Genomic DNA, 12,383 nt, shown 5'->3' on the forward strand with positions numbered 1-12,383 from the left:
CTGTGGAGGCCGGCAGTGAAGATCTTAAGAAAGTTCTCTGTGCATTCCCGAATGGCACGTTTATGTCAGTCTCACGCCTCCCTTTGTTTATTCAATTTAATGTCGAAACGGACCAGCTAGAAGGCCAGAGGCTGCGTGGTGAGCAAATGAGCTGCAGCCTGCAGGGGCGTGGACAAGCCCAGGCTGCCGTTATCCCAGGGGGCCAGGTGAGTCAGGGTGCGCAGAGCCAGGGGCGGGGAGGGGACAGGGAAAGGGGCCACCCCCAGCACACGGCTAGAGGTGCAGGAGGGCACACAGACGGGAGAGAAGCGGAGGGAGAGAAAGACGCGAGCTGAGAGCCTAAGAAACGGTACATAACCCACTTATCATTTAGGGAAATTCTATTTTCAGTAGTAGGGAATGTTTAAAATGTGTAAGTAACTTCGGTTATTAAAAAATGCCAGCCTAGTTGTGGGGACGACAGCCTTTCAGAAGACCCTCATCTCCTCTGCCCTCTCTGGAGAGCGCGCAGAGCTGGTGCCCTTGTGACAAGGGTGAACTGCAGCGTGGCCTGACCTCTGCCCTTGGGCTGAGAACAGGAAGCCTCGGCATGCTCTTTCCGTGCACAGGCAAGTGCCGACACTCGGCACTGTCCGGGGACAAAGGTCCGTCACGCAGATGGAGAAGATGCCTGTTTCTGAGAGGAAGCAGGATAGCCTGCACCCCACTGTGCAACTTGACCAGCAGCCCTGCGCCTCTTGGCGGGCTGCTTCATGCTCCAGGACAAACCTCCTGATAGCCCTTGAGTTGCAGGATTTGCAAACTATCCAGCTGCGCTTGCTGGGGCCCGGGCTCGGCCTTCTGTGTGCACCAGGGGCCCCTCCCCAGCGGGGCGGCCCCTGCTCTGCGGACGAGGTCTCAGCCTCCAGCTGCACAACTGCTGTGTCCAACCCCGAGAAAACCGAGAACACGAGCTCTATTTGGAAGTTTTCTATTTAACACGATGGAAACATGAGCAGAAGTGATCAACATTCTGTTGACTTTTTTTTAAAAAACATTTTATTTCAAAGGGCACATAAGTATTTTGCTGGGTCACAATCGAGAAAACAAGTGGTCAGAGGACAATTGGAGCTGGTCTGAATAAATAATAAACTGCCGTTTGTGTTTCTGAAACTTCTACAGCATAGAACACGTTTCAAATAAATAAGCTCGCCCCGGCACTGTGTGGCTAGAGACAGGTCCGGTGTCTGGAGTCTGCAGTGAAACGAGGTGCTGGACTGGAGACCTGTCCCCTCTCAGGCTTGGCCTCGTCTTCCCAGCGACCCCCAGGGGACCAGCAGCATTGTGGCCCTTGAGGCCCCGATGGCGGGACTCCTGCGGATGTCCTGGGGCTGGCACTCTGACCTGGCAGGCTCAGACAGCCTCAGCGCTGGTCCCTCCTGGACTGTCCGTTCTCGGGTTGGTCCAGAGGAGGAGGTGCTGGGAAGGTCCTTTGGGGGACGTGACGGTCTAAGTTCCGCCGTGGGTGGGATCCAGCTGCCAGGTCTCCTGTCCTCTCAGAGGCCGGGCGCTTTGCCGGCTGCCTTCCAGGCACGCAGCATCCTGACGTTGTCTACACGGCACCTCCAGGTGGCACCTGGTTCCCGCCGGCGCAGTGCTCCCCGCCTCACAGTGCATCTGAAACACCCGAGAGACCGAGGCACCCGGTGCTGTCACACCAGGCCCGCGCTGTCACACGTGCCAGTGGCGCAGCTGCCAAGCCCCAAGAGTGCCCGCTCACCCAGCCGTCTGTCCCGGGCTCAGCCTCGGCAGACAGCCCTGCTCACGGCCTCCTCGCTGCTGTCCTGAGCTCACGGCTCGTCTGAAACAGCACCAGGGCTTCTCACGGCGGCATTTGTGTCTTTTCCAAGTGCATGTGCAAAAGGCAAGGTACATGAATCTTTTCAACACAGGGTCCTTTATTTGAACTTTTCCTTGAAGAACAGTATGTGGAGGACGGGCCCAGCCTCCCTCCACGGGACTTGAGAGCTCACTGTTCCTTAAACCTGAAAGAAGAGCGTTAAAGAGCAGCTGGTTACACAGCCAGCAACGGCCACAAGACAGACGTGGAATCCACGCCAAGTGCACAAACCCCCCCGAGCGCCAGCCTCGCCCCGCTTCTGCTGGGGTCCTCCCGAAGCGAACTGGGTGACAAGTCTTACTGTCTTACTGCATCCCCACAGCCTCGCGGGGACAGAGAGAGAGAAGAGGAAGAAGGGGGCGGGGGTGGGTGGGAAGGAGGCCAGGCGGAGCTCAGAGAGAACAAAGGAGGCCATCTGCCTTCCACTTTTCACTGAGATTTTGAGGAGAGATTGGCATCATCATATCCACCCTGAGGCATTTGTCAGGACAGGACAATGATTGTGGATGAGCCGTGCAATGACAGAGACAACCGGGGAGTTTCCTTTTCTTCCTTCTTTTAGGAAAGCCAGGTGTGGAAGGCAGATCAGCCAGAGTGACACTCCAGAGCTGCGCTTTCCTCACACGGGGAGAAGGGCCCGATCGAGGACTTACGGAACTTGGTTCCCCATTGCAGACCGCGGGCAGCTCAGCTCCTTGTGTATGAGGCGGATCAGGAACTGCACCCAAAACAAAGAGGAGACCCCCGTTACCGCCTGAGCAGATGGCGGGCGGCCTGCTGGCACCACAAAGATGCCAGAGCCAGCCCCGTGCCCATGGGAGCCCACTGCGCATCCAGGGGTCTACCCCAGGGAGACACCATTTCTTCAGGACACAGGGACGGCCGGCCTAAAGCAGAGCAGCAGGGAGCCTCCAGCCACCAGCCTGAAGGCCCAGCCTGATGGCTGCTGCTTATCAGTCCTGTGGATCACCACCGAGGCTGTGCTCCTGGAAATACGGCTTCAGCACAGATTCAGGCAGAACGACTTCCGGGTTCAAGTAAGGTTTAAAATGAAATGACTCCAGTCATAATTTGTCAAAATTGGAAAAAGAAGATAAAGACAAGGGGACGCGCAGGGATGGTGACAGCGGGCGAGGCCTCTGAAAGCCAGCTGAGCGTTCACCAGCCGTCGGCACTGGGGGCTGAAGGAGCTGCCACTGGGACAGCCAGCTTTGTGGGGAAGCTTCTCGGCGAGCATCTGGCCCGTGGGACCCAGACTGCTGCTCGGCGGCAGCCCCCTCAGTCCCGGTAAGGCAGGGCCGGCTCTGCCTGTGTCTGGGGCAGGCTCTTTTCCTTCAGGTTCCTTTTCATGCCAACGGGCTCAGAGTCAGCTTACAAATCCAGACCAGTGACTCAGCGTCGCCCCAAACTTAACTGGTTTTCTTTGTGTCTGAGGCTGTGGATCAGCCTTCCCCAAGCGTGACATCAGCCCTGGAAGAGCCCGACAGTGCACAGAGCCCTGGGGCCTGGAAACGCGTTCTCAGGGAGTCCTGCTTGTAGCGGCCCCCACTTCTCAGAGGGCAGCGGGCGCTCTCAGGCCCAGGGGGACCTTGGGCCAAGAGGCTCAAGGCAGTGGGGGTACTGGAGGGGAGTTTTGAGGGGCTACTTAAAAACCCACGCAGCTACACAGGACAGCCTCAGTCGGAACTCTGGAGGGCAGAAACATTCATTCTGGATGTGCCGGGTGTGAGCTGGGAACCCTGCAGCTGGGCTGAGGTTTGTCCCTCTCAAATGGTTTTGGATTTGCTTCTGCCTAAGAACCAGATATATCACCTTTCAGGACCAATTTTACTCAATTGTTGTATATATTATGGAATATTCATGTAACACAAGCTCAGAAATGAAAGCTCAGTAGAGGCAGGCCCACAGCTAAAATCCTCAGGAAGGATCGCCCCCGGCCTGGGGACACGCAAAGACGACATGGACGCTCGTTGTCTTCTGCAGCCATGTGCAAATGCACACCCCCACTGCGAGCACAGCCCTCTGCGGGACCTGCTGCATGAGGAAGTCCCCGGTTCCCTCGCCCCATCTGTGCCAGCCCAGCACCTCGGCTCCCATTCCTGGTGGCCACAACCCCAGCCCTTGAGGCCTGAGACGGACAGCTGCCCGGGCTGCTCCAGCAGCAGCTGGCGGACTCGTCTGTGTTGCTCCACATTCTTGGGTCCCTCCTTTCTGAGGAGTTTAGCTAAGCATTTAAGAGGAAGTTTAATATATGTTACCCGGTATTTCTGAAATAGAAGAGTTGTCAGTCTTTGAATAGCCGTAATGATGGGAGTATCATTACTGCTTAGTGCAAATGATCCGGGAACTTAACTAAAACCCTCAGGCCTCTCAAACAAATGATCTGAGGAACAGCCTTTTAAAACCTAACAGGTCCTTCAATTGGGAGTTGGTATTTGATTCTGTACGAAATGGGAGGAGCTGTGTTTTAGGGCTTCCTAGAATTAAAATATAAAACTTTCATTTAATTGATGGAGTTGATATTTCCAAAATCCTCAACTCATTTTTATTGGGATCCGGTTTTTTCTGGTGGAGTGAGAGGAGACGCGGGCCCCAAGTCTGGGGACTCTGCGTACAGGAGGACTCGCTCGTAAAGTACCGCCACGGCCACCCTTGCGGGTGTGCGCCGCACGACTGCAGCTTCACGACTGCTCTCCTCCATCCTAAAGAAAACCTCACACCTTCTCGGCACAGAGGGGCCTGGACACAGGGGCCCGGGGAACAGCGGGCAGAGACCAGAAGCACTCAGCGCCTGCCTCCGCGGCCTCGGCTCCTTTCCGCTCCTCCGTCCCTGTGGGTGCAGGGAGTCAGCCTGCTTCTTGACGGCAGGAGGAAAGCGACAAGGGTAACGGCCGCCATTTAGGAGGCCAGCCATTGTGCATCATCTCTAACTCCTGCACTCGCCCTGTCGCTGGTGCCATGATCATGCCTGAGTATAACTATGGCAGCTTCGGGACAGAGAGGCCAAGGGGCCTGCCCCAGTGGCACACACAGCCGACAGGCGACGGGCCCGGGATCCACAGCCAGGGAGCCAGGCTCTTGGCCTCTAGACCATGCTGCCTGAAACTACAGAGCAACAGACCAACCTGCCTCTGCTTCCAGCATTTGTTTAAACCAGAAGGAGAAGGGGCCTTGGACCACGAACCTTTGGGGAGGCTGGGCTGTGTCACAGGCCCTGGCTTCCCTGAGCACGGCAGGGTCCACAGGAGAAAGTGTCACCAGTGTTTGGCTGGCATCCACAGAGAGGCTCATGAAAGGCTGCTTGCATCAAAAGGGAGCCGACTCACCAGTAAGGCACAGGCGTCCGCAAACATCAACATGTAGAACACGTTGTTCCACCCCGACGGGGAGAGGAGCCCGGCCAGCAGGGGGCCCAGGGCTGCTCCTGAAACGAGGCAAAGGGCGTGCGTGGATCTGTGAGGGACTCTGGTGCGGGACTGTCCCCAGCCCCACAAACACACAGGACGGTGCCCGACAGCCCCCTCATGGCTAAAGAAAACCACACTAAAACAACAAAACCGCATTCTTAGCTGTCACACGGGGGAGGGGTAAAAGCTTAATAACACTCAGCACTGGGGAGGGCAGGACCAACACCAGCTTCTTTGGAAGCAAATCTAAACATGGGTATTGACATGAAAACGTTCATTCTTTTGATCCAAAAAATCCCACATACACATTTATTATAAAGAAATCTGAATCTAATGTGCAACCTTAGATATTCTTCTGCTCAAACTATTATTTGGTAAAATATGAATAGGGTTTGTAGACACTAATAGCGTACCAATGTTAATTTCCTGATTCTGATAATTGTGCTGTGGTTATATCAGGGAATTTCTTGTTTTTAGGGAACACATACTGAATACATAGTTATCGGTAAAGGGGCAGGATGTCTGCAATTTACTCTTAATTGGTTCTGGAAGAAATACGCATGTGTATATTTATAAGTGTGTATGTGTGCATATACGTGTGATAAATCTGTGAGAGGAGCGATAAAGTAGATGTAGTAAAGGTGAATTCTTTGTACTATTTTTGCAACCTTTCTGTAAGTCTGAATTTGTCAAAATAATTTTTGAAAAAACCTATAAAGACAAAAGGAAGCAAACAGTGCTGAACGCGCCGCAAGGGCCTGTCCGTCCGTCTAGGAGCACTGCTGCAGGAGCCCGGCTCTTCCTTTCCCAGAAGGGGGCTGGACCGGGTTCCCACGTCCCCGCAGGACGGTTTGCCGTTTGGGCGTGGGAAGAAGCGTGGAGCCTCCAGCCCAGGTTACGACTGAGCTCTGACCTCTGAGAGGTGGGCTTACCTGGGTCTTCCCTACCTCATACATCCCGAGAGCGTTTCAAGTGCTTACAAAGAGCACTTACTACTTTTGTGATCTGAGAGCCACTGCATCGGTTTTTTGTCACAGGAGAACTTCCAGGTAAATATGGCAGACTGCTCATGGGTGCGTATCTCTCCACCTCCCAACACCACAAAATGGACCACAACTGAGTTTAAAAATTATAAACCCCGAGAGACGGGCAGATGAAAGAAGGCCAGCGTTCCTGGAGGATGGCATTTAAAGGGCCTGACAACCGACAGGGCTCCGGCTACCCTAGCTGGGGGGAGACTCCAGCGCCTCGGCGCTCAGGCCTGCCCGTCTGGGCGCAGGAGGGCGGGAGGGAGGCAGCAGAAGAAAACAGGGGCGCTGGCAGAGAACTGGGACAGCGCCAGGAGATGTGTCCCTCTGCCTCCTCTGGCCCTGGTTCCTCATCCTTGACGTCGCTACTGCGGCAACTTGCCCTCTGCAGAGCTTGAAGCAGAGGCTCTGGGCTCAGGGATACCAAGCCCAGCGCAGGGCAGGAATGAGGCATCAGCCGAGCACAGGGGAATGCCGGGAAGGCCACCAGTGTCCACCCAGCAGCACCCGCCCTCCCACACAATGACGAGAATGCTGGCAGCTAGGTCCACCCCGGGTACTGGGGGGTCTCCTCCTTGAGGTTCCAGTGGGATCCCACTACCTGAAGACCAGCAGTTGGCATGCCCACCCACATAGAAAGGGCTTCTAATGAGTACTTAGTGGCTCATTCTTAAATATGAATCTACAAGGGGATGGCCAAGAGGCACCTGGGTGTGAGGAAAGCCTCACTGTGAAAGCAACACACTAGCGGAGGGAAACCGACAGGAAATAAATCGAGGAGAAGGAAATTCCCTGGATATTATAACACTCTCAGAGAACTAACAGCAAATTAGAGTGGAACCATATGAAACTCCGACTTTCATATCTGAGAACAAATTCAACATCGGCAATTTCACATGATTCAATCTAACACACACTGCATCCAAGAAAAAAAACTGGATGCACTAAAAGGGTGGAGAAACACCAATGAAGATGAATATTATGAGAGCCAAAATAAAAAGTTCAATAGGAAAGTTGGAAAGCAAAGTCAAGGACATATCTGAGAAAGTAGAAGAAAAGAACAAAAAGGCAGGCAGGAAGGGAAAGAAGAAAGAAAAGAAAATGGAAAGTTAATCCAGAAAGTTCAACATCTGACTAAGAAGTTTTCCAGGCAGAAAAAACAGATAGAGTAGGGAGAACTCATCAAAGGAAAAACAGAGCCCAGTTTCCCAGAGATGAAGGGTGTATGTTTCCAGACTGAGCAGCTGCCAGGGCTCAGGGCCCAGGGGATGAAGAAGTGAGCCCCCAGGAAAAGAAGTGGTCAGAAAGGAAGGCCTAGCCAAGGACGTCACAGATTTCTCCACGGTGACAGGGAAGCTGGAAGCCATTGGAACTCTGAAGAAAAAGGACTTTGGACCCAGAGTTGCATATCCAGACAGACTGTCCATCAAGCAAGAGGGCAGAATCCAGACACCACAGACCGCCCAGTTCTCCAATCTGCCTCCTGTGAACTGCTACTCAGGAAGCTTCTAGAAGACATTTTCCACCAAAGAGGAGTAAACACGGGATCTAGACAACAGGGCCCAATGTGGGCAAGAGATGAGGAATCCGTAGGATGCTGGGGAAAGCAGCTCTGGGATGAGAGCTGAGCAGCAGGTGGAGAGCAAAGCGGGGGAGGAAGGTAGCGGGGGAGGAAGGTGGCGGAGGACGCCCACACAGGCTGAGGCATGGGAGGCTGCGGAGGGGCAACAACTGTGACAGAAACTCAAACAAAAGGAAAACATGAAGCATTCGTTAGTTTGGGGAAGAATGTCCATATTAAAGATGTATAATTAAAGTTGAATTCTTGGCTCAAGAGCGAATGATATTAACACAGCCAGAGTACTGGATGGGGAGGAGGGAAAAGGAGTAAGGGGGTGAAAGAGCCGGGTCCCCATCTTCCTTACTAGAAGGACAGCAGATAGTGTCAAAACTGATAATTCAAGAAACAGGTGGGAAAGACCAGAAGGAACAGGTGACAGTGACGGCTTCCAGAAAGAGGGGCTGAGGGGCATGGCTGCGGGGCCTGTCATTTTGCGTTATAATAAGCTTGTGAGACTATCTGGCTTCTAAAGTTACAGTATGTTTTACTTTGATAAAATAAAGATTAACCTGAAAAAATTCATGGCTCTATTTAATGGCTCTGCATAAAATATATCAGAACAACAAGGCTCGCAGCCTCCTGGGACGCCCTTCTAAGCGCTGTGGACGCACCAACTATGTCACACCTGTGCCACTGGAACCACATGGCTCTGTGAACTGCGAGAAGGCACTGGCGTATTTACAATTAGCCATGCTTGTCTCCATTGAAACCAACGTTTACACGTAGTAAACATTTGAACCACCTTGTCTCTGCCTTCTGTCCCACTGAGGCCTTTGTCTACAAGGGGTAAACGCCCTCGTGAGGGGTTTTTGCTGAACGGTGCGCCTCTCCACTCGAGCCTGGCTTTGCCTCTGTCTGGTTGGGAGCACTTATGGAGAGACACAATGATGGAGATGCAGTGTGGACAAGCATGCATGCCGTTTCCACGGTAACTGTCTCCTCAGGTCCTCGGGCTCTGGAGCTGGCAGGGCCCGGGAATCCAAGTGCCCACCAGCCCTCCGAGGGTAGGCGCTGCGGAAACCAAGGGGGGTTTGACGGCTCCACCATGGTCAGTACGTCGAGCAGGTTAGTGAGGAGGACAGAGATGGTCCGAGTCGCCTCCTGCCATCCCTCCATGGGGTCAAAGGCACCCAGTGCTGTGCTTTGGTTCCTCCTATGGGGCTCAGAGCATGCCCCTCTTTACAGATGCAGATGACCCCTAGCCATGGATTTCTGCTTCCCCCTTGTTTATTTTTTAAATTATTTTTTATTTTTATTGAGGTTATAATAGTTTACAACATTGTGAAATCACTGTTGTAGATTATTATTTGTCAGTCATCTTATAGGTGCACCCCTTCACCCTTTGTGTCCACCCCCAACCCCCTTCCCCTGGTAATCACTAATCTGTTCTCTTCGTCCATGTGTTTGTTTATCTTCCACATATGAGTGGAATCATACGGTGTTTGTCTTTCTCTATCTGGCTTATTTTGCTTAACATAATACCCTTATGGTCAATCCATGCTGTTGTGAATGGGACCACTTTATCCTTTTTTCTGGCTGAGTAGTATTCCATTGTATATATACACCACATCTTCTTTATCCAGTCATCAGTCGATGGGCACTTGGGCTGCTTCCATGTCTTGGCTGTTGTGAATAATGCTGCAGTGAACATAGGGGTGCATGGGTCTCTTTGAATTGCTGATTTCAAGTTCTTTAGATAGATACCCAGTAGTGGGATGGCTGGGCCATAAGGTATTTCTATTTTTAATTTTTTGAGAAATCGCCATACTGTTTTCCCATAGTGGCTGCACCAGTTTGCATTCCCGCCAGCAGTGTATGAGGGTTCCCTTTTCTCCACATCCTCTCCAACATTTGTTATTTTTTGTCTTGGTTATTTTAGCCATTCTAATGGGTAAGGTGATATCTTAGTGTAGCTTTGATTTGCATGTCCCTGATGATCAGTGATGACGAGCATCTTTTCATGTGCCTATTGGCCATCCGTATATCTTCTTTGGAGAAATGTCTGTTCATGTCCCCTGCCCATTTTTTGATCCGGTTGTTTGATTTTTTGTTGTTGAGTTGTGAGTTCTTTATATGTTATGGAGATTAACCTTTTGTCAAATATATGATTTGCAAAGATTTGTTCCCAGTTGGTGGGTTGTTTTTTTGTTTCAATTCTGTTTTCCCTTGCCTTGAAGAAGCTCTTTAGTCTGATGAAGTCCCACTTGTTTATTCTTTCTATTGTTCCCCTTGTCTGAGAAGACATGGTGTCCAAAAAGATCCTTTTAATACTGATGTCAAGGAGTGTACTGCCTATATTTTCTTCTAGAAGTCTTATGGTTTCAGGTCTTACCTTTAAATCTTTGATCCATTTTGAGTTTATTTTCATGAATGGTGTAAAAGAATGGTCTATTTTCATTCTTTTACACGTGGTTGTCCAGTTTTCCCAAAACCATTTGTTGAAGAGACATTCCTTTCTCCATTGTATGTTCTCAACTCCTTTGTCAAAAATTAGCTGTCCATAGATGTGTGGTTTTATTTCTGGGCTTTCAATTCTGTTCCATTGGTCTGTGTGTCTTTTTTTGTACCAGTGCTATGCTATTTTGATCACCACGGCTTTGTAGTACATTTTGTAGTCAGGGGTTGTGATGCCTCCAGCTTTGTTCTTTTTTCTCAGGATTGCCTTAGCACTTCGGGGTCTTTTGTTGCCCCATATGAATTTTAGGATTCTTTGTTCAATTTCTGTAAAGAATGTCATTGGGATTCTGATTCGGATTGCACTGAATCTGTAGATTGCTTTAGGTAGAATGGAGATTTAAACTATGTTTATTCTTCTAATCCATGTGCATGGAATGTCTTTCCATCTCTTTATGCTGTCATCAATTTCTTTCAGGAAAGTCTTGTAGTTTTCATTGTATAGGTCTTTCACTTTCTTGGTTAAATTTATTCCAAGATATTTTATTCTTCTTGTGATTGTGAAGGGGATTGTGTTCTTGAGTTCTCTTTCTGTTAGTTCATTATTAGAGTATAGGAATGCCACTGATTTATGTAAGTTGATTTTGTACCCTGCAACTTTGCTGTAATTGTTGATTACTTCTAATAGCTTTCTGATGGATTTTTTAAGAGTTTTCTATACAAAAGATCATGTCATCTGCAAACAGCAAGAGTTTCACTTCTTCGTTGCCCAACTGGATTCCTTTATTTCTTTTTTTTGCCTAATAGCTCTGGCCAAGACCTCTAGTACTATGTTGAATAAGAGTGGTGATAGTGGGCACGCCTGTCTTGTTCCTGTTCTGAGAGGGATGGGTTTCAGTTTTTATCCGCTGAGTATGATGTTGGCTGTGGGTTTGTCATATATGGCCTTTATTATGTTGAGGTACTTTCCTTCTATATCCATTTTATTGAGAGTTTTTATCAAAAATGGATGTTGGATCTTGTCAAATGCTTTCTCTGTGTCTATTGAGATGATCATGTGGTTTTTGTTCCTCATTTTGTTAATGTGGTGTATCACATTGATTGACTTGTGGATGTTGACCAAGCCCTGTGCTCCCTGGTACAAATCCCACTTGATCATGGTGTGTGATCCTTTTAATGTATTGCTGTATTCGGTTTGCCAATATTTCGTTGAGGATTTTTGCATCTATGTTCACCAGTGGTATTAGCCTGTAGTTTTCCTTCTTTGTATTGTCCTTATCTGGTGTTGGGATCAGGGTGACGTTGGCCTCATAGAATGTGTTAGGAAGTACTCCATCTTCCTCAATTTTCTGGAATAGCTTGAGAAGGATAGGTATTAAATCTTCTTTGAATGTTTGGTAGAATTCTCCAGAGAAGCAGTCCGGTCCTGAACTTTTATTTTTGGGGAGGTTTTTGATTACTATTTCAATCTCTTTACTTGTGATTGGTTAATCTATTAAGATTCTCTTTCTTCCTGATTCAGTTTTGGGAGGTTGTAAGAGTCTAAGAATTTATCCATTTCTTCTAGGTTGTCCAATTTGTTGGCATATAGTTTTTCATAACCTTCTCTTATAATCTTTTATATTTCTGTGGTGCCCATTGTAATTTCTCCACTTTCATTTCTGATTTTATTTATTTGAGTCTTCTGTCTTTTTTTCTTAGTGAGCCTCGCTAAGGGTTTGTCAATTTTGTTTATTTTCTGAAAGAACCAGCTCTTTGTTTCATTGATCCTTTCTACTGTCTTTTTTGTTTCAATTTTATTTATTTCTGCTCTAATTTTTATAATTCCACTCCTTCTACTGACTTTGGACTTTGTTCTTCTTTTTCTAATTCTGTTAGGTGTAGTTTGAGATTGCTTATCTGAGATTTTTCTTGTTTGTTGAGGTGAGCCTGTATTGCAATGCATTTCCCTCTTAGGACCTCTTTGCTGCATTCCAAATGAGTTGCTACGGTGTGTTTTCATTTTCATTTGTCTCCAGATAATATTTGGTTTCTCCTTTGATTTCTTCAACGAT

At 49.3% G+C, this 12,383-nt stretch overlaps 1 protein-coding gene across 13 annotated transcripts in view; it reads right to left on the bottom strand.

Moving 5' to 3' along the window:
* Positions 1-1,939: 1,939 nt before the first annotated feature.
* The window catches only part of SLC37A1 (solute carrier family 37 member 1), a 78,774-nt gene continuing 68,330 nt past the window's right edge, over positions 1,940-12,383 (bottom strand). For 6 of the 13 annotated variants that reach the window (XM_046651589.1, XM_046651590.1, XM_046651588.1 and 3 more), the window contains one exon: positions 2,086-2,597. In XM_046651589.1, the coding sequence (XP_046507545.1) occupies positions 2,272-2,597 (326 nt within the window). In that variant the 3' untranslated portion in view covers positions 2,086-2,271. Of the gene's footprint in view, positions 2,025-2,063; positions 2,598-5,205; positions 5,304-12,383 lie in introns of those variants that run through there. The other 7 variants (XM_046651594.1, XM_046651597.1, XM_046651596.1 and 4 more) reach the window with 7 other exon arrangements.

This window comes from Equus quagga, unplaced genomic scaffold (assembly GCF_021613505.1).
Source record: "Equus quagga isolate Etosha38 unplaced genomic scaffold, UCLA_HA_Equagga_1.0 73442_RagTag, whole genome shotgun sequence".
In the NCBI taxonomy this organism is placed as follows: domain Eukaryota; kingdom Metazoa; phylum Chordata; class Mammalia; order Perissodactyla; family Equidae; genus Equus; species Equus quagga.